Source organism: Drosophila arizonae, chromosome 3, assembly GCF_054131065.1.
Source record: "Drosophila arizonae isolate 15081-1271.41 chromosome 3, UAZ_ARI_1.0, whole genome shotgun sequence".
Classification (NCBI taxonomy): domain Eukaryota; kingdom Metazoa; phylum Arthropoda; class Insecta; order Diptera; family Drosophilidae; genus Drosophila; species Drosophila arizonae.
Genome location: NC_142923.1, coordinates 8,977,063 through 8,999,623, shown reverse-complemented (window position 1 = coordinate 8,999,623; position 22,561 = coordinate 8,977,063). Strand labels below are relative to the sequence as shown.

General features: G+C 42.5%; 4 protein-coding genes across 4 annotated transcripts in view; 3 read left to right on the top strand and 1 right to left on the bottom strand.

The window, feature by feature from the left end:
• The first annotated feature begins 95 nt into the window (after window positions 1-95).
• Window positions 96-2,177, top strand: LOC108609647 (cytosolic non-specific dipeptidase-like). Its single transcript, XM_018001368.2, has one exon. It carries the CDS (start codon window positions 96-98, stop codon window positions 2,007-2,009), a length of 1,914 nt encoding a protein of 637 aa, XP_017856857.1. The 3' UTR covers window positions 2,010-2,177.
• A 197-nt stretch (window positions 2,178-2,374) lies between these two features.
• On the top strand, window positions 2,375-4,156 carry LOC108609646 (cytosolic non-specific dipeptidase-like). Its single transcript, XM_018001367.1, has one exon. It carries the CDS (start codon window positions 2,375-2,377, stop codon window positions 4,154-4,156), a length of 1,782 nt encoding a protein of 593 aa, XP_017856856.1.
• A 2,202-nt stretch (window positions 4,157-6,358) lies between these two features.
• Acsf2 (Acyl-CoA synthetase family member 2) lies at window positions 6,359-9,602 on the top strand. The gene is made up of 3 exons (XM_018001902.2): window positions 6,359-6,618; window positions 7,758-9,210; window positions 9,270-9,602. The coding sequence occupies exons 1-3, from the start codon at window positions 6,545-6,547 to the stop codon at window positions 9,537-9,539; spliced, it is 1,797 nt and encodes a 598-aa protein (XP_017857391.1). The 5' UTR covers window positions 6,359-6,544; the 3' UTR covers window positions 9,540-9,602.
• A 97-nt stretch (window positions 9,603-9,699) lies between these two features.
• toc (toucan) overlaps window positions 9,700-22,561 on the bottom strand; it is a 111,448-nt gene continuing 98,586 nt past the window's right edge. Inside the window, exons 6-10 of the mRNA XM_089463950.1 lie at window positions 19,489-19,841; window positions 18,724-18,933; window positions 13,441-13,600; window positions 12,689-13,373; window positions 9,700-12,618 (exon numbers count right to left, since the gene is read on the bottom strand). Of these exons, the coding sequence (XP_089320076.1) occupies window positions 11,529-12,618; window positions 12,689-13,373; window positions 13,441-13,600; window positions 18,724-18,933; window positions 19,489-19,841 (2,498 nt within the window). The 3' untranslated portion in view covers window positions 9,700-11,528. The remainder of the gene's footprint in view (window positions 12,619-12,688; window positions 13,374-13,440; window positions 13,601-18,723; window positions 18,934-19,488; window positions 19,842-22,561) is intronic.

The following is a 22,561-nucleotide window of genomic DNA, read 5'->3' as shown; positions in this document are numbered from 1 at the left end:
ATTACATAAAGCACATTTCTCTAAGGCTATCAAATTCCACACAGTTATCAAAATTTTTTCAAGTGAATTAAAAAAAAATAAAATAAGAAAAAAAAATGAAAAATACTGCTACACGTAATACTAGGAGCTCATCACGATCGCTTGATTTGCGGTCCCGAAGAGAATCGGCGCGCTCGTCATCGTCGCGAAAACCCAAAGCGCCTCAGCGAACCAGCTTCAGTCGAGCCAGTGAAGATGATGCTCAATTTGTGCCGCCAAGCAAATGTCGATGCGAATCGTGCCAGCTGCGCACTCCGAGCGCCGCGTATCAGCTGGAGCGAGATCGCATTGTTGCGAGCCGGCGCAATGTGCTGAAGGAGATCGATCAGAGTATCGACGATATGATCAGCGATCTGGAGCAACTGGTCAAGTTCCAGTCGATTTCGGTGGAGCCGGAGAAGCTCCTGGAAAGCTGCAAGGCTCTCGATTGGATGGCGAATCGATTGACCGATCTGAAGTTTAAGACCTATGACTATCCCATAGCCGATAATCCGAGCAACTGTTTTGCGGATCCGCATCAGAAGGTGCTCTTCGCCAGATACTTCTCCTCGCCCAGCAAGAACACGCTGCTGATCTACGGGCACTTGGATGTGCTGCCCGTTCAGATCGATTGCTGGATAAGCGATCCCTTCAAGCTGATAGCCAAGGATAATTTACTCTACGGCCGAGGCGTTACGTCCGGCAAAGGCATGATTGTGGGCTGGCTGCAGGCCATCGAATGCTGGCTCAAGGTCCATAACGATCTGCCCATCAACATCAAATTCATTGTGGACATGCTGCACGAGGTGGGCAGCACCGGCCTGCAGACTCACATCACGGCGAAAAGCGACTTCTTTGTGGACGTGGACTTCGTGGTGTTTGATGTGAACTCGTGGGTGAACAATATAAATCCCATCGTACCCTGCAGCCTCACCGGCTGGGCTCACTTTGGCGTGGAGGTGCGCGGCGCCAACAAGAATCTAGAGAGCGGTCTGGCCAGTGGCCTCGTCTATGAGCCAATGATTGATCTGTGCCATCTAATGAATGGGCTGGTCAACGACGAGCATGAAATCCAAATACCCGGCATCGAAATCAATACGAAGCGCCTAAGCACGGCCGAATGGCATCTACTCGAATCAGCCGAGTTTCGGACCTATGAGTACCGGGAGGATCTATTCGTGCGCCGGCTAAGGTTTGAGGATAACAAGGTTGAGTTTCTACAGAATCGTTGGTGCAAGCCCACGCTGACCATGCACGGGGTCGTGGGCGCCGACAGCCATCCGGGATGTCGTCGCATTCTGCCAATGAAAGTGATAGGCAAATTCTCCATCAAACTGGTGCCCGACCAGGAGGTCAAACACGTATTCAACCTCGTCAAGGATCATATGCGGTTTCTGAAAGTCGAGCTGAATGTGAGCACTCAGCTCAATGTGCATTTGCTGGATGGCATAGACCCGCTTTCTTGGACGACGGACTCGAAACTAATCAAGGCCGTCTGTCGCGCCGTGGAATCCGTCTACGAAAGGGACGTGATTACCACGCACGCCATACCCATCTGTCTGCCCATCGCCAACGTGCTGCAAAAACTGGTCAACAAGCCGATCATCCTGCTGCCCTACTCAAAGCGCATAGATAAGCACCACCATGAGAACGAGAGCATTGAGAGCTTGAACGTCTCGCGCCACACCAAAACCTGTGCCGCGCTCTTCGCTGAGCTGTCGACGCTGCGCCCCAAGTGCAAGTGCAATGTGCTCTACCAATACTGCAATTTGCGTGGTGTTCAGGAGATTTTGGATGCCGAGCGTAACGTGGATTTAAATGAAGTTGCCGTCGAGAAAAAATGGTATCAATTCACGCAAAAAGCTGCCTCGAGCGATGATCACCCCACACGGTCCAGAGCCAGATCCACCACATATACCTTGAAGAAATATTTACTATTGCCCTTCAGATGCAAGAGAAAGATTAAGAGGAGACATACCCAATCGACTTGAATCGATATGTCCCCTATATATGTACCTACTGTATGTTAAAAAGTCTAAGTATCGAGTATTGTTTTCTCAATGCTTGATTAATATTTATTTAGATCTATGTAAAAGCGTGAAGTGTCTCGAGTAAATGTGAAAGAGGCATTGAGCTAATTATACTATATCAAAATCTTATGTAGTTTTTGATGAACATCATTGAGATCACTTATATATGTTATCTGATCCAGGTGGCTCCGTTTGATCTGTTCATAATTTAGAAAAGCTCTTGAGTTCTAATTTGATTTAGATTTGATTCAGATTTCATTCAGTTAAAAATCAAAATTTCTACATATTTTAGGGATATTTAGGAAATTATTATAGAAGGTAGTAAAATGATTTGTTGGGGCGAACAGAACTGCTGCGGCGTATTTCTTGATCGTGACAAGAACGATCGTTGCGATTGCTTGCGCGATTTCTGCATCCGGGACTATGCTCCAGAAGATCGGATAACAGTGTCGGAGAAAGATTTGGATAAGGCGATTAATGCCTTGTATGACAAACAAGATTACAATATGGTCTATACGAGCGAAATAATCGCGATTAAGAGCATCTTGAGCAATCCAATGTACGTGAATGAAACTAAACAGCTCATCGATCGACTCTCCCAGCGCCTCACCGAGCTCGAGTTCGACGTGGAGGTGGTAACGGTGCAGCCACATGGTAATTTGAAGACGCCGCATTATGTGATCTTTGCCAATTATTTCTCGACGCCCGCCAAGAACGTGGTGCTTGTCTATGGCCGCGTGACCGTGAAGGATGTGAAAAAGCGCGATTGGACGCATTACCCTTTTCAGCTGACCCAATTGAATCAGGATCTCTTTGGCAATGGCTTGACTTCCACAAAGGGTCCCGTGCTCTGTTGGATATTTGCCGCTCAGGCCTGGCTCGATGCAATGAACGATCTGCCGGTCAACTTGAGATTCATTATCGATACCTTTGACACCGATTACAATCAGATGCTGCGAAAGGTGATTGACGATCGTAAAGTTTTCTTCAAGGGCGTGGATCTGTTGATAACTACCACCAATCTGTGGATAACATCAACAACCCCGCTGCTAACCACCAGCCACAGCGGCTACATTTACTTTGAGCTGGAGGTGAAAGAGAATGCCAAGAAGGAATGCCCAGAGGAACCCGAGCTGGCGGAGAGCTCAAGGAAACCAACACGACAGCCCATGGCTGAGATGTGCCTGTTGATGAACACTCTCACGGATCCAACGAGCAAATTAATGATAGATCTGAACCGTCATGTGCTGCCCGTAACACACCGCGATTGGGACATACTTTCCAAGGCTGAGATGGGCATCATGGAGTTCAAGAACGGGTACGACGTCAAGCGCCTGCTCCACGAGGAATCGCAGGCTTCGTTCCTCAAGCACCGTTGGTGCATGCCAGGCCTTAGCATGCACAAGGTGGAGTACCGATCCTACGCCGGAATGCGCGAGTTTTATACGCCGTCCCGCGTTGTGGCCAAGTTCTCCGTCAAGCTGGTGCCCGATCAGAGTCTCGATTACGTCACCTTCTTGGTCAGAGACCATTTGGAGGAAGCCTACAAGCGACTCAAATGCGAGCATCCCGCATATCTACGGATCACGGACTCCCTTAAGCCCATAAACGAGGCCAGGCATGCGCCCTTCAATCTGTCAGCCAAGCGAGCGTACGAGCGCGTTTTCGCGGTCGAGGCTGCCATCCCCGATACCATGTGCACCTGCATACCCATGCTGAACGAGCTGCGCAAGTACTGCATGAGCAACGCCCAGGTGATGGGCATGCCCTTCTGCTCCGTGCACATGCAGGGCGGTCAGATAAACGAGGGCTTCACTCGCGAGCATTTCTTCAAGAATCTGGAACTGTTTGTCACAATGCTGTTCGAAGTGGCGCTCGTGCCACCTGAGTGCAAATGCACCGAAATCAAGGACTACTGCTTCGAGAATGGCAAGACGGTGTATCGCGACTTCATCCGCATGATGCACCCGCGAGAACGTCAAGTTTCGGACGTGCTCTTTGAGCTGGACGAGGCTGAGATCGATAAGGCGCCCGGCCACCGAAGAGACTATCCGTCCATAACAGAAATGCTATTGGGCAAAAGAAGCGCACAAGCGGCGAAACGCTAAAGGATCCCATGCTTGGCGCATTCATTCACCTATCAAGTTGTTCATAATCCAATCGTTCCATGTGAGAGTAGTCTACAGTACAGTACAGTATTTCGCTGTTAAAGTCGACAGCACCCACAGCACACACAGAAAACAATAAAACTTGTTCAATTATGATGCTAATGCCCCCGACAAAAAAAGAAATAAATTGATAAGAATTTCTTAGATTGCTAGCTTAACAAACTTTTAAAGACGAACGAGAACTATACTTGCTTAAATACAAATTAGTTTAAAATTGCCAACTGTCATATATGTACTCTATTTCTTTATTCGAAAGATATTTAAATTTAATTTCCAAATGGAATATTGTCTAAATTCTAGTTTTACTTTCTTAAAAGTTTTTATGCAAACTTCAGAATTAGTTTATGTATATTCCGCTGTCATTCAATAATCCCAAACCAGTTTTCTAAAGAAGTGAGATAAAGGCTTCGCTAAATCAATATACCTCAATATATTTTAAAAACAGTGCACTGCTAAGCATTCTAAAAATATATTTTTTGGAAATATTCCAAACAGCCAGACGGTGAGCAGACACAGGCCAACAATATGATAAGACGTATAAAAAGTTTAATATTTTGATTAGCATATCAGCAGAGGAGGTACGGAATATTGTAGATAATAGGTAAACAGCCACACGACGTTAGGCTACAAATTTGAGATACGGTAGATATATGTACATATGTATGTATGTATTCGATATGAGATGCAGGAGAGGAAGCAAAGTAAATAAGCAAACATTTAAGGTAAGTAAATAGGTATTTAAAATGAATAAATAAACTTTATATGGAATAACTTTTTAAACTGTGTGTATGTATGAGATATGTACATACATTTGACAAAATTTTTATATACATATACATTTCATTACTTATACATTACATATGGAATACTTTCATAGGTACATACATATGTACACACATATGCATTCACATTCATATTTACATGTATACATATATAAATGTGTTAATACTCTTTCATACATATGTACATATGTATATGTATGTATACATATACATATACAAAGGTACATATGTAAGCAGTACTTATTGGGTACATATGTACATATATACAGACATGTACATACATACATAAATATGTACCTATTTATAGATCTGTACACGCCCCGCTAATTGATTTCAATTTCCTATCATTTTCTACATTCTGTACTAACATACACACACACACAATTTTAATTCAATTTGCAAGCACCAATCTGCAATGTTATCAAATTTTATTAGAATGTTCGTGCATACACATACATTCCTACATATGCTAATGTAGTGCTTGTGTGCACACACACAAGTACCACAGCAATTCAAACATAACAAATCAAGTTGGTTAAAAAGAAATGCAAGAACTAAAGCTGACCAAAGGCAAAGCAGAGCAAACCAGTTCCCATAGATTCACACACAATAAAAGCATCACAGCAATGCGAGCAAAAAAGCTTTTTCAATTCAAAAGCACAAAACGCAAAACAAAAATGCTCGACGCAAATACCGGCATTAAGAACGTAACGGAAAAACACATAAAAATACAAACAAAAATCAAACAAATAAAGCGACACGTGTCGAGCGAAGAATGTGAGAAAGAAAACAGAAAAGTTGATAAGAAGGAGAACAAAACAAAACGCGGTAATATTGGCATTGATCTGCCAACGAAAACTAATGTAAAGATGAAAATATGTAAAAGTTGTAGCAATCAATGAGAAAATGATGCGTGAGTCGACTCTTAAATACCCTCTGTGTGTGTATCGATAATACGAATATTATTATTATTATTAGATTTCATTAATATTATCATAAATAATTATTTTTATTTATTTTCTTTTTTATTTTTATTTTTTGTTTTATTTTTATCTGAAGTAACAAATTTTGGAAAATGTTCGTAAATGTTCGCCATTTGTATGCTTAATCTTTATGGTTAAATGTCGCCCTTTGATCTATTGCGCCTACTCAACCCTAATATACCCCTCAAGCTTAAAGTTTGCTTTGGACTATTTAATCGTATTTAAAAAATCATTCTGTTCTGCATCATCGTCACACTCACACTCACCGCACTCTCATCTATCACGCTCTCTCTCTCTCTCTCTCTCTCTCTGCCCGTTTGCTGCTCTCTCATTCTCTCTATGAGTTGAGCAAGGCGATGTTGATTTCAATAAGCTAGCTCTGCGCTTCCACAGTTCGTGGTTGTACGCGGCGAATAGTGGACGTGTTTGTTCGAAGCATTGGCAAATTTTACCTAAAAGTTCGAAAAAGACTGCGCAAATTGCTCACGCAAACTTAAACTTGAAAAGTTATGAAAAGTGATCTTATTGTTGTTTGAGTGTGTTTATTTCGTTCAGTGTATAATATGCTCAACAAGAAGCTACAAATCGTCGCCAGACATGTGCTCAAGCAGAGCTTGGGCCACAAGGCGCTGCGCTGGTAAGTGCGTTCTTCTTAGCGGAGACATAAACCCACCCACACACACACACATATGTATAAATCAATGTCAAGTAGCCAGGACCCCAGCTGTTGCAAAGGATTATCTCAACTGCACATATGCTCGTAGTTGGTTCGATTGGATTATCTTGAATATGCTTGAGTTCGGGGTTGTTCCTCTCCACATCAGCTTCTCTATATTGCCAGAGAAATTACGTAATATTCCAAAGAAACCATATACCAAATGCTTCCCATTTTAACAAGCTGTGCAGAGCATCTGATTGAATAACAAATATAAATGTGTGTGTTCATGAAACTACGCAAAACCGTTTGAAGCACCTGTTGCTGTGGAACATTTCCGTTAACAGTGGAGAACATTTAAAACAGATATGAACCACTTGATACCAGAAAGCACACATACTTTTATTTTTACCTATTATTATATATTATGATATAATAAGCTGGTATATAAACAAATACGCTGTTATAGTGATAAGCGGCAAAGTCATGTAACTATTAACATGCCTTTATATATGTATGTACATATGTGCATATGCTTAAGTACATATGTACATACTAATATGCGTGCACACACACATTAATACGACGCTCTCCAAGCCAACCCAAACAAAAACAATAGACGAAACGTTGAAGAGCAGTTACTGTAAACAGAGCGCCATAAAATACTTGCCATAAACTATTTTTGGCTCAAGCTTTTGAATAGCTTTTTCTTAGCTTGAGAACTCAATATATCAAAGACACACAACCCCTTCGCAGCAGAGACACAAACCACTGCAAACATGTTAACATATTTCAGTGTATAATTATTATTGAACTACATGTGCTATAAAAATACCCTATAAAAGCTGATATAGGTAAGATAATTCATAAAAGTCTACAAATTGTATTACTATTTTATGATTAACTAATTAACTTCTACATAAAAGCCCAAGGAAAACAGAAAACTCGTAAACTTTATCGCAAAGTATTATGGGGGTTATATAATAACAAAATGTTTCTACAGACAATCGTGGATTCATACATAATATTTATTTATTTACATTTTACTTTACTTCCATTCAGTTCAAATATATACATTGCATGTATTATTATTATTATATCTCTCGACCTTTCCATTGCAGGCTCTCCACATCGAGCCCTGCCTACAGCAGCTACATACATCACATAGGCAAGGAGCCCCTTGCCTATCGCAATGTGGGTCAACAGCTCGAGCTGGCCGCCTCGCAGTTTGGCAGTACGGAGGCGCTGGTGTCGTGTCACGAGGACAAGCGATATACGTACCGCAGCCTGATAGCCGAGGTGGATCGGTTGGCAGCATCACTGCGAAAGCTGGGCCTAAACAAAGGCGATGCCGTGGGCATCTGGGCGCCCAACTATGTACAATGGTATCTGGGCATGATGGGGGCAGCGCGAGCAGGCCTCATCTCGGTGGGCATTAATCCTGCCTACCAGGCTCCCGAAGTCGCATACTGTCTGAACAAAGTGGACATCAAGGCCATTATTGCGCCCGAGACATTCAGGACGCAAAATTACTATGAGATCTTGCGCAACATCTGCCCGGAGCTGGCCGACTCGGAGCCGGGCAAGATCAAAAGCGAAAAATTCCCACATCTGCGCGCGGTTATTATTAATAGCACACAGAGCCTGAAGGGCGCGCTGCGCTTCGACGATGTGCTAGGCTTCAGCAATGCCGATGAGCAGGCGGAGATTAGCAAACTGCAACGCCTAATTCTTCCCGAAAGTCCTTGCAATGTCCAGTTCACATCCGGCACTACCGGCAATCCCAAGGCGGCGGTGCTCTCGCACCACAACTTTGTCAACAATGGCATCCACGTGGGCAAGCGCAACGAGATAGCCGGCGAACGAATCTGTGTTCAGGTGCCACTGTTCCATGCCTTTGGCGTAGTCATCACCATCATGGCGTCCATGGCCACGGGCGCCACTATTGTCCTGCCAGCAGCCGGCTTCAGTCCCGAGGACTCGTTGAAGGCGATCATCAAGGAGAAGTGCACTGTGATACACGGCACACCCACAATGTATGTGGATCTGGTTGCTATGCAGCGAAAGCTGCAGATGCCACTGGGCAAGATTAAGAAGGCGATCACAGGCGGTGCCACCGTCTCGCCGCAACTCATCCTGGATGTGAAGAACGTCCTGGGCGTGGAGGCCATGCACAGTGTCTACGGCCTGACCGAGTCAACGGCTGTCATCTTTCAGTCGCAGCCCGGTGAGGAGGGCAATCGAGTGCTCGACTATGTGGGCCATCTCACTGACCACGTGGAGGCCAAGGTCATCGATGAGCAGGGCTGCCTGGTGCCCCTGGGCCAGCCGGGTGAGCTGTGCGTGCGCGGCTACATAACCATGCTGGGCTATCACGGCGACGAGGCGAAAACGAAGGAAATACTCGGAGCCGACAATTGGCTTCACACGGGCGATCAATTTGTGCTCGAGAAAGATGGCTATGGTCGCATCGTGGGCCGTCTCAAGGACATGGTTATACGAGGCGGTGAGAACATATTCCCCAAAGAGGTTGAAGACTTTTTGAACACCCACCCACAGGTGGTCGAGGCTCATGTAGGTGTACCAGCCATCCCCCATTAAACAGCTGATCAATAAATGAATTTCTTCCTCAGGTAATTGGCGTTCCCGACGAGCGTCTGGGCGAAGAACTGTGCGCCTTTGTACGCCTCGAAAATGACGTCGATCCCAAGTCGTTCACCAATGCGACTGTGCGCGCCTACGCCAAGGGCAAACTGGCGCACTTCAAGGTGCCCCACTATGTGGTGCCCGTCGATTCATTCCCCAAGACCACCTCCGGCAAAATACAAAAGTTCAAGCTATTGAAGCAATTCGAGGAGACTTTCCCACAGAAGAAGGATCAGACACAGGCTGTTCGAGTTTAAATATTACTAGTTCTGGTTCTCGTTTAACTCATAGAGCAATAAAGATTTTCAATTGAAGGTAAACACATTTCATTTTATTTAGAATCTAGTCCCCTTACTCCCGGACGATGCAATTCTTGGTAAAACTCTGCACGCCTCCTTCCCATAATAATAATCAAAGTTAGTTTTTGAAACAATTACTATTTTATTTTAGGTTTTGAAATGATTTAGCAAAAAATATTTTAGATTTTCTTTCTATAGCCATTTGTGTTATACTGTTATACAATTTGCTTTGTTTTCTATATTTCTTAAATTCATTCACCTTATATTGGGCATGCACACAAGTTCTGTTCAGTTGCTGTTGTTTTGCTGGGGGCTCACACATAAAAATAACATAGAGTATCTGAATATTACTTAAGAATTAATGACAATGCTGCGTGTTATAGACCTCTGCGTATCCCTATAGCTTTTACATTTAAGACTTGCCAGATTAGATACCGTTACGGATAGGGATACGGATGCGACCTCAGATACAGAATACAATCAATGATAACAAATTAAAAATTAAAATTGTAACTAAATGCTAAGTCCTAAGAACTAAGTGTAATATCTGATTTAACCTATAGTGTAGATCAATTAACATAGATGATTCTCTGATTAATCTTGATGCTAAAAACTAAATAATAAATAATGTTTAATCAATTTCGCAAAACACACGCACAAAAAATATTAATTAACGCTTAAGTTCGTAGTTCCTATAAATGGAACTGCGTAACATTTTACAATTTTAGATATTAGATTTTAGTGGGCTTTAGCTTATAAATTAAGGACATCAAGTGATTTTTTGTTTTTTGTTTTGTCTGTTTCTTAACTTTGAGCTCAATGGGAAATACGTGGGCTAGACTTATAATTGGATTTCTGGGTTTTACTTTTCTTTTTAGGGCATAACATTTATGTTCATATATATATAAGATATCTCAAGTTGTTTCTTTTTGTTTTTGGGTTAGAATACCATAATATGTATGTATATGTATAGTTATAAATGTATATTGTGTATATATATATAGTTAATAAGTTGAATGCAAATCTATTTATATACTGCTTGAGCTAAATGCCTAACCCTCATTGGATGTTGCATATCCTGGTTGTGGAGCAACATAATCTACAGTCGGGGATAGCGTTTGAAACAGTTTTCATTGAAGTTGTTTAAAGAGTGGCTCTACTATTATACTGTCATACTGTTATACTACTTTTAGGTTACTATAAATCGATCAAATCTTTTATTCAATTTCTTCAAATGATTTTTTTGATTTTACGGATCGTATGCATAAAATGACCTACATATAACACTTTAGTTATTTCGTCTCATTTGCTTTATTCAATATCAACCCATAAATAGTTCTCTTGAGACTGTGACGGATCCACTTACTATGAGTGTTTAAATATGTGTGATGAGTGTGTGTGTGTGTGTGTGCATAAAATCTTTCTTTTTTTCATTTCTATTCCCTCTTATCATAGCCGTATATGAAAATCGATATACATATATGTATATAAATTGTTTTTGCCCTCCTCATAGCTCATCCATTGAAGCGCTCATTAATGAAAATATTTACAGGAAACTTTGTTTAATCAAATTTGCAAATTATTTAAGGCTTATTTCTAGCTTTCTTTTCTCCATCCATATATATTATTTCCTGTTTCTCCTTCGCTTCTCTCATGACTCCCTTTTTGGCCTTTGCTTTGCGCCAAGCTTTGCTTTAGTTTAGTTTATGTTTTCGGTTTTGTTTTGTTTTGTTGCCCATCCAATTGTTCTACAATTTATGCGCGCCCGCTTTAAAAGCTATCATCATCATAATCATCGTCTGCATCCTCCTCTTCGTCGTCGCCACCCACAATTAGCTCCTCCTGCTGGGCATCGGCGTCTATTTCGTAAGCCTCTTCTGCTGCCTCGGCAATCTGCTCAATGACGGCGCGTTCCTCGTAGCCCACATCATCCTCGACAAGTGCCTGTCATGCGAGTGGAGGTGCAGCGGCAACATCCGCATCGGCCGCATCCTCCGACCAACTCACCTCCATGGGCGTGCCATTTAGGCTGCTGATCTGCTCTAGCATTAATGCCTCCTCGATGGACATGTGTGACGGTTGCTTTTGGCACTTGGAGAGCGTGCAGCCTGCCGCGGATGCTGTGCTGGATGCCGACGAGCTGCGCATATCCTCGGACGATGCCGAGCAGCTCTCATCCTCGGAATTGGCGCCGCTGACCATGGCCTCGCCAGCTGATTCCTGTATCTCATGGAACTTCTTCAGGGCCTTGGGATAGGCATCCACAGAGCTCATCAGCTTCATCGTGCTGCTGCGTGGCCGCAACCCCACACTGATTGAGCCTTTATGCGGCGAACTGGAGCACAACTCGTCCACGTGCCAATCGGGCAGTGTCAATTCATTCGGCTGTGGCGGCAGTGGCTCCGGCTGTGTCTGTGGCTGTTCTTGTTGGCGCTGGGAGGAGGCTTTGGTACAAACGGACTGGGAGCGAGCACGACAAAGCGGATGCGGCGACTCCGCATCCAGGCCATGGCTGCGCATCACTGCCGTGGCCGACATGCTCTGCGACAGCGGATTGGGACCAGGGCTATGTCCGTTCTGGCCATGGCCATTGCTGGCCACAGTGGCGCTCTGCGACAGCTGGCGACGCTGCATGGGGCTGCGCTCGCTGGTGCTGCGCAACGAGCCGGCGCGTCGCACCAGCTTCGAGGCGGCCACCTGCGGCGTTTCGTCGTCCATTTCGAGCACATAGCTAACGGAATCGTTGCGCTTGATGACGCCCATGATGACTGGTGTGGCTGGCGGCGATGTGTTGGCCGAGTTGTGGCTTGACTCCAGGCAGGAGCGTGACGAGCTGCAGCGACTATGCGGGTGACTGAGGAAGCTATCGAGCGAGCTAGTGGAGAGCTCATGGAGTTGGGCCTGGACCAGTTGCAGCTGCTCGGAGCGCTGCTTCAGATGGTACTGCAACTCCTCTTTGTCGCAGGTGAGACGTTTGCGTTTGATGCTTTCGTGGTTGAAGGCCTTTTGCATCTCTTCCATTTGACGCTGGAGATCTCTGCAAAGGATAGATCAAAGAGTTAGTAAAATAGATCAAGCTTGGCATTGGCAGTAGTATCAGCACATACTTCTCCTTCTCGTTTTTGGCCTCCAGCTCGGTGCGTAGCATCTCGGCTTGGGACTCGAGCAGGGTGAGGCGATTGCACATGCTGCGCTGCTCCTCGTTGTCGCGCTTCAGCTCGGCATTCTGTTTGGTCAGATCGGCGATCTTCTCCTGCTTCATATCGAGCACGTGACGCAGGCTCTCCGCCTCCCTGCGCCACAATTCGACGCTGCCGGTGTCGCTCTGTCCGCTGCTGCTCCTGCTCGGGCTACGACGCTGCGAAGAGCTGCGTAGCACACTGATCTCATCCTCGGACAGGGCCAGACGATCACGCAGATCGCGCTCCTTGTGCTCGGTGCTGGCGCGCAGCGTTTGCAGCTCCTTGGTGATCGACTTGATGCGCTCCTGCAGCTGCTCCTCGCGCATTGTGGCCTCAGAGAGGCGTTGGGCATTGATATTCTCGACTCGTGTCAGCTTCTCGTGCAACTGCAGCTCCTTGGCGTCCTGCTCCTGCAGGCGTGTCTGCAGCTGTAGCACTTGCTGCTCAGCCGCTGTTAGCTGCTGCTGCTTGTGGCGCAGCTGATGCGCGACCTCCTGGTGATACGTTTGCAGGGCCTGTTTCTTCTCCTCGTCCTTGGCCACTAGCTGGGCTTCCAGCTCACGGAAACGCTCCTTGGCAAGCAACTGCACCTCCTGTACTTTCTCGTGAGCTGCAGCAGGAGTTTTATAGTTAGTTAACCTATCGACTTAATTTCAAGACTTTTGTGCTACACCTACCTTGCTGCAGTTCCCTGAGTTGCAAATGCTCCCACTCCTGCTGACGCTGCGACCACTCGACGTCTTTTTCGTGCAGCTGCTTACGCAGCTCTTCGCAGTTGTGTTGCGTCTCCTCCAGCAATACCTTCAACTCACTCTCCCGACAGCTCAACATTTCCATCTGCAAAGCAAAGAGCAAACGAAATATTAGTGAGATCTCTTCAAGGATTTGGCTACCTGCAATTGTTGGCATTCGAAGTGTTTTTCTGGCAGTTCGCACTTTGGGCCTATTGTTCGTTCGAATGGCTTTACGATGGGAATTTTCCCTGGGCCATAAATGCCATCAAATGCATTTTACGACGAGTGAAGGAACAAAGTATCCTCAGTTGAAGCAAACCCTGACTAGCATAGTGAATATTTTTTAAGCATTTTTTAACTAACATTTAATGAAGTTATTTTCAAGGAATTCCTATCATTTATAGTTGAAGACTGACATTAGTAGTAAATGTGCCAGCCCAGTGTTGATTGAGAAAGTCAAAAAGAGTTGCCAGGTTATCAAAACAATTTTTCATTGAAGCTGAAAGGTATTCCCTATACACAAAATAGTTTTTCATATATTATGTGATTGGTAAATATTTCAGGATATGTTGTAGATTATATGTAGAGCAAAGCTAAATCTTCATCCATATACAATATGATATAAATTTCTCTTACCCCAGCTCTCCTACTCTTTCATCTCTTAGCTATCTCTAACTTACATTAGCTTCCTAGCCCAATCAAAAGCAAATGCAGACAATTCTCATTCTGGCTTCTTGAACACTTGAACTTAGGTTTAAGATCATAAAAGAAGGTATCTAAAATGGAAAGAAATATGCGTCACCCTCCACTCGTAAGTATGCAAAATGCAATCGAAAATTTCGCAGAAACAGTCGAGATATAACAAAGTATTTACGCATCTGCCTATATCTCATATACGCTCTCAAATAACTCTCAATTTACCTGCTGCTGTTCAAACTGCGTGGCAGTCGCCATATTATCATTGAAATTATTCACATTGCCTGTCCAACTGATCAAATCAAAGTCCATCGTTTCGGCGGATAAATTTTCGTTGGGAAGCACAAAATTGTCAAACATTTTTGTAAAATACTTTTAGAGCACACACAAACTCGTGTTGAACACGACGAATACTTGAAGTAGACTGACGAAAGGAAGAACTCTACCAGGGCTTTTATAGCGAGCAGGTAGCTCAGGCTGTGCAAGCAAAGATCCGGCGGACAGGTCAACCAAACAGTGAAGCAAATATTTACAGCGGATTTAGAAACTAGCGAAAACTAACGAAAAGGATTTACAATTTTTATACCACATGAGACGGAAGAGCACTGAAAAAAAGCATCAAAAATTTGCAAATTTTTGGGGTGTAACCCTCGGTGGACCGATGGGCGTTTTTGGCTGCTCGGTCAACGCCTCGAGCCAAGAGCAGCGACTCGACTCGTCTGGCTTAGAGCTACCTCATGTGGTTTGGTCACATATCAAATGCACGACCAAGAAATTCGTCACAGACGAGTCTGGGCCACAATCTTCGACAATCCTCTTTCAATTTGGGGCGTCCCTTGAGGGTTGTCTGAATGCTCTTCAATTTGTGCACCTCTTCCCTCCTTGCTACGCTTTGGGTGGACGCGTGTCGAAGTCTGAGCGCCTCAGCTGGCTTAGATCCCTCAAGTACTTGACACCTAAATTTGATTAGCTCTAGTTCAAATTGCAATTGTCACGTTACAATATGAATCTAATGAAAAGTCAAGAGAAGTTTTTGTTCTTTGAAGAGTCAATTTGATGTGGCTCAAGTGGTTTTAGAAAGAGTTTTTTTCAAAGTTTCAAAAACCAAGATTAGGAGTGTACGATATAGAGAATAAGCAAACTTGTGTATACCATATCATATGAAAGAGCTTAAAAATTTTAGATGAGACATATTCCAAGCATTCCATTCAAATGTAGATGGGATTGGGATGGAGTTTGGTTTTTGATAAAGTTTCTTGGGTCTATTTATATCTAATTCATAGACCATTTCTTTGTATTGTTAAATGTGTTTGTATTGCTGAACTTTAATTTCTTAAGATAAACTTGATACGGTTGTTACACTTGACTCTTATAACAGTTGTTTCGAATGCTTTGAAGCTCTCTATATATGAGCTAAGTCCCGTGCAACACAAGAGACTTTGCCTATAATTTCAATCATTTAATTGACAGTTAAATCATCGTTTGGATAGTATTAGAATATGACTAAATGTAAGGATGACTAACGCAGAGGAATTTCGCAAAGCATGTAGTCTGAGAACAGTAAGTATATAGAAATGATATAAGATATATGTAATATACGAAGTTTAGTCATAAGTAAAAAGAAAAGGTAAGCCTGGTCTACAATAAAGTATATATAGTCTGGAATATATATTTTTCTGTAGTCTACATAGCAGTATAGCTCATTTCTCGCTTATATTACAATATATCCAGCAACGACAGAGATAACTCGTTAAATATTTAAAGGAATGAGTGACAGTTCTATAAATCTCTACATAGGGAGATGGATCTCTCAATCTTACTAGCAAAGAGAGAGCCGGAAATTCCCCAATCTCTCTAGGAAAGAGAGAGGGATCTTTGAAGCGAAAGGGGATTTCATGATCTGCCCTCTCCTTCTCTCTTTTCTTTCCTTATTAATTTGCCTGTCTCCCGTCAGCTAATAATCGAGAGACAAGTTGATCTGCAAATTAAAAGAGTCCGACGTTGATATAAATCTCTCTGCATGCACGCCCGTTGTCTGGCGACATGATTAATAATTTGGATGTCGTTACGTGTCTGCGACTAGTTCATGACTCTGTCTTCGTCTTCGTGTTCCTCATCGTAGTCGTCTCTGCACTACCTGAGTAACTGCAATTAAAATGTGACTCACTTCTGTGCAGGACACGTCGTCAGTTATTTCGCTGACTGCACTTAATCCTTTGACAGACTGCGAAGAGTCTAAATAATAGTTCGAATCTGAAATTTCTAGAGCATTTCTCAGCTGTGACATTGACCGATGAGAGTCGTGCGTGTCCTTCATATTTGTCCTCAATAAAACACGCTTCTCTCAGCGTATCTCTCAGATATAAACGAACGTCCTTGTGCGGGCATTTTCCCGGTTTTCACACTACTATGCGAAATCTGAGCTCCGAAATCTGACTGGATCATAATATTTAAATAAATATTTATGTTGCAACAGCAGCCGTTAAGGCTTTTAGTGGGAAAACAACAATTTCTCGAGTTGGGCAATCGAGAAATTCCGCCGAAAATTTAGCCTCGTGTTGATTGTTTGTGCAACGACCGCATGCAACAAGTTAGCCAAATATTGCGGCAACATTTCTCATCTACCACCATATGAAAGTTGTGTAATCAATGGGATTTGAAGGGGTTTTTTTCCGCCTCGTGTTGTGAAAAATTTCCACCGGCTCAGAGGGAAAATACAAAACATAATCGATTATTTTTGGGATTTTTTTGATATTTAAATTTGTAATGTAGACTTGAAGTTCTTTAGGGGAAAAAAACAAATACATTCAAATGACATTCAAATTAACTTTTAGAAATGTTCAATGTTTCTTTTCTCGATCTTTAACTGTATTCATACGTAGATTATTTCTTTATTCTTTCACACTACCATTATATATATAGGATTCTATAGATTTGTTCACTTGATTCTGTGTCTTTGTTCCTTTTCACATTCATCATTCAAGCTAGTCTATACAATATATTCCAAGCTTATCAACTATTATCTAACACAAGAAAAATCTGTGAATGCAAAAATGTTGAAAATTCCCCGCAAATAGATTTGTTTTTCTATATCCTCTTTTACTTTACTGACTTATCGTAAGCTGAACAAACTGTTTAAAACTGTTCCCGCTTCGGTGTATCCTGTGCAAGGATTTACGCAATTGTACCTCAGATATATGCACGAAATGTCTTAAAGCATAGCTAGCGAAATGTTTTTTCCTCTTTTGGTCATTTGCAGCGATCTCACCTGATATGCGCTGCTACCTGCTGCAAGATGCATTTTTGCGGTTGGGAAGTCAGCAGACAAACAACATCATAAACCGATTTATAAAGGGGAGAGCAGTACGACAGAGCGCGCGATATATGCAAATGTTAAAATAATGTTTGTCGCCTATTTTTATGATCTTGTTATTGATATTTAATAGCTAACCAAAGCAAGCAAACACAGGTAGTTGAATATGCAACAAGTTCACTCAAGAGCTCTCGCTATGTAACCTAGACGGAACTAAGTCTAGATCTTAGATTGAAAAATCAGCTAAAGAAATTGTTGGTAGTTTCATTTTTCACATGCATGGAAGATTACAGATTACAGAATAAAATTTGATCAAATCTGGTAACCAAGAATCAGAAACTAAATATTACTAACAATTTTTAGATTGTTAAGCTATACAGCTGAATCACATGTTACTTATTCATCGCTGAAAGGCTTCAATTCAAAGGTAGATTAGGCCAACAGGTAGTCAGAGAGAGCTAAACCCGATCGAATTAAAAGACAATTGACAAATGAAGAACTGCATTTCCAACACCTCTGCAAAGTTTTATATAGAGCAAAGGGCTACGAAACAGTTGAAACTGTTAAAACTCACACGTGGCCAAGAAAATTCACAGAAATAGTGCGACGCATTGAAAATGATAACAATTAATTGAATGCCCGGGCAGAGCTCACACCCTTTCACAAAATAAGTAACTGAGACAAAAGAATGCGAAGCAGTTGTAAGGGTATCTTTCTCTATATATAGAGAGCAGGGGTATCACATATGTTGAAAACAGGCCAAAACTTTGCGCTGGCCAAACTTTAATTAGTGCAAACAGAAAAGTGGCCCCGGCTCAGTGCCGGATCTGGTTGCAAGGGATTGAGGGTCTTAGCGTACGGTGCAACAATTAAACAAAATTAGCTCAAATTTAAGCGCGGATTAAGGCAAATTTCCATAGCAGAGATCTCGGGCCTTTATTAGAGCAGGTGAGACCTTTGGCTTGTGCCGGACAAAGGGAATCAGTCGTGCATAAAACTGAACAAAGTTTTTGACAGACTCTGCCAGACTCACGGAAATCTCTCGGCTCGGCCGGGCAATCCCTGGCGCCAGTTTTGTTAAATCTCCCACTCCCTCTCTCTCTCTCTCTCTCTCTCTATCTTTCTCACACTCCGTCTGTCTATCTTACCCCTCTCATGGTCGTCTGCATTGTATTCCATTGAGTTTGGAACTTTTGTAAAACTCTACTTAGACTCACCTGCTTGGACATAAATTGAATGACAAGGGCGAGGCCCAAAGTCTGGCAATCCATCTCCTTCTGCCATTCGCTATTCGCCTCGAAGTACTTGGACAAGCGCTCGTAGTTCAAATAACCATCATCCATATACCGCTTCAGCCCGGGATAGTTGGCAACAATGTTGGCCGTGCTGGGCTGAATTGTGGTTGTGCTATGGGAGTCGTTGGGACCCTAATGAAAGACGGAAATAGAATGAAATAAGACTTGTCAAGTTAGGATAATATTAAAGATTTAATTACTTATTATAAAAATGTTGAACATTCTTTGAATATTTGTATAGTGTTTGTTTGCTTTATATCCTATATAAATTTTAAGGAAATTTCTAAATTAAATCATTAATAAAGTCCAGATGTTGTAAATGCTCATAATATAAATACAATTTTTAAGTGACTTCAAAAGAAGTAGAGTGCTGTAATCGAGAGTGACCGACTAGGAGATATGCTTTCTCTCTGCGTTTATGGTTGGAATAGATATCTAGACTTTATACACTTAGTGTGCTAGGATTTTTCCAAGAATTTTATAGCTTATTTATCTATAGGCTAGAGTTGTATGAGGGAACTTTACCACTAGTTAACTATTCAAAAATGTAAGCTATATTGTATATGGAGTATAATTTTTATACCAGAATACATATAGCATATATATAGTATAAGTGTTATACTAGAATATATCCAAAGTATTCTATATTATTGATATATATATTACCATATATATTTCAATACTCACCTCATTTGTACTGGAATTTGTGGTTGCTGTTTTATTGCATATTGCCCCATCTTCGAGTGCTTCAGCTGTTTGTGATGTTTGCGCTTCCTGCTGCTGCTGCTGCTTCTCCAATGTGCAGTCATTTGACTCAGTTGGTTTTGTTGGCTCGGGGGTGTGGCTGCCGCAACGTTTGACCTTGGGCGCTTTTTCGACGGCGCAGCTGCAGCTGCTGTTGACAGTGCCGCAAATACAGACCAGCTCATTGCTGAGGGAGGCCCGCTTGGAGTCACGCGGTGATTGGCTGGAGGACAAGAGTAGACCAAGTCCATTGAGCTCCTGCAGTTCTGTTTGGTCCACGCCGGAACGTAGCGATTCTGCAATGCAAGAAAGAGACAAAGAAAGTGAGAATTGAGTTAGTTTGTGGAATATATCAAAATATGGATTAAATAAGAGCCAAGAGAAAGTCTGTTGCGACGTCAACAATCATTATAACGATGAGCTAATGATGAGTCAGTTCAGCTAAGGCAGCTCATTCATTTGAGGCAGATGAGTAATTGCTGCGGCTCACAGCGAACCACAAGCAATTGTCTGGGATCAGAGAGAGGCGGGCATCAATCTCAATGACAAACAGCACACGAAGCCATGAAGAAAGCGAAAGCACAACAAAAACTATGTCTTCATCAATTACGCAGATTATTTTAGGTGCGAGCGTGACCACGCCCACCAATGGGGTTAGAGGCCTCTGGAGACAGCAAAAGCCTCATCAATAATACAAAACTTCAGATGAGATCAGAGAGAGAGAGAGATGGAAAAATATAGATGGGTTAGAGTGAGACAGTCACGATTGTCATAACTTGCCAAGAGACTTCAGAGTTGAGCTACCTGCAAGAGGCGTTCCATTAACTTACGACGATCCTCGCTGTATCGCGCCTCTACAGTCATTACTCTCGACTCACCTCACCCCACCCCCCGCCTCTCTTCATCTTCTGTTAAAACATAGCTTACACGATTTCCTTACAGCGCACGCGCCATAAAAGAGGCCTTTGGTCGTGTTACCGCATCAATTTATGGCTAACTGCCGTACAAAATTGTCAACGCCAACCAGTACAACCTGTACTGGCCCCAACCAATCAACAAACAGCATAGCCTGTACATGCTCGAGACATAAATTGAAGCCAAGTCTCTGGCATTTCTTCCTCGTAAATCAATTTCCTCCGCACTCGCCAAATTGTTCGTATTTTATCAATTGATTTATGAAAATAATTTCTTAATTTATAAAAATTTATGTTTGTGATTGTTAGCGGTAAAAAAAATAAAATAAAACATAATTATGATTGTTCAAATATTTCTGCATAGCGAACACAATTTTTATGAATTTATCATTTATAGAAAATTGTTTACTGTAAGCTCCTTAAGTTGAAGCTCGTATTAGCGGCCGCTCCCCTTGCCTTCAGCAAAACCCGCCTCTAAATTACCTGCGCCAGGTGAGTGCAGGAAAAGACTAACGCCGAGCATTAAGCCAATTACTCAAATTGGCTGTCGATGAGGCGATGACAGTTGGCCAATTAAACGAACTGGACAACAACTTAAGCCCAGACACAGGCCACAACAGAGAACCGAGCAGGTTAAATGGGAAAAACTGTTGACAGACAGTTGGTTGGGTCTAAGAGGTGTGGAGCTTAAGAGTTGTATGCTATATAGAGTTATATATAAACAGCTTAAGCGTTAATGAAAGGCAAAGATTGTCAAATTATTATTATAACTGCATAATGGGCATTAGCAATAGGAAATTTTTAGTAAAAACTGCTTAAGGAATGGATTACCTTTTGCATATTGGAATAATAGCAATGATAATGGCAATATTTATGGGAAAAAAATATATAAAAATATATAATAGTGACAATGACAATGTTAGAAAAATGACGATGCTAACTTTGCTGTCAATCAAATAATCAATCATAATAATCAAAATTCAAAGAAAATTTAAAAAAAAGCGAAAATTTTTTGCTTTTTTCTTCATCATTTTCTACTCATTAGGAATTTCCCTTAGTCAGATTTCCCCAATTCCTAGGCGAATTCTCTAATGACCATTAGCAATAAATGGCAAAGAAGACCTTGCCCCGATGGCACACCTGATGTGAAAGTCGCCTGTTGCAAGCTGCAAATTGCATGCGGCAAGTTGCAAGTCGCGCGTCGCGCGTCGCAAATTTAATGACACACGCCTTGAGAATTGTGCGCTTGGGTCTGGCACACGACGATGACGGACTCGCCCGCTTTGGTATTCCAAAATTCTGGAATGGCAATTAGGCAATTAAATGGCATTAGTTACACGACATTCGATTGCCGAAGGCCGCAAACACAAACATATATATGTATGTATATATTTTAGCCATGACACTGACTGATTGACTGTGCTTGCAAGAATTTTCCCGCATTTTGCGTTCTCACGGATCTGCGCTGCTTGCAACAAGTTGCCAGCCGTTGGCCGCCGTCCGCTGACAGGATCGCAATGGGCGGCCATTGCATGCTGCGATTGTGTTTTATGGCCCGCTAACCGACCACCTCAGTAGTTATTCGCTCGAATGTGCCAAACAAGTTCCTTTCATTTCCATTGCCATCTTTTTTCCCACCTTTTTCCCACTGGACTCAACTTTTATGGCCGCCAGGATAAACCCAGTCGCCTGTTTCATTCAGAATTTTTAGTGCGCAGCGCTTGTGCGTGTGGACTTTCCCTAAATATTAAAGATTTGTTTGGCGTTGCGACACAAATTAGTCCAAGTAGAGTTTAGTGGCATGAAAGGATTGAAGTTCCATAAATAAATTCTTAATAGCTAAATATAAATAAGCTCTAGTGGGTAGTGCTGGCCAAGTAATAATATCCTGAATCCAATTCGAGCTGTACATTTAATGTATCAAAAGTTGACCCTATTCCAAACCCCTCCGCATAAACGCAAATCGATCTATCAGTCTCTCCTGCAGTTCATTGGGCTACAAAATATCTTTTATATTTTCAAATCTCTCATTAGCCACGATCCTCGATCGACAGTATTTACATAGATGTTCCAGCATTCGCCATTACACTTTAATCTAGTCA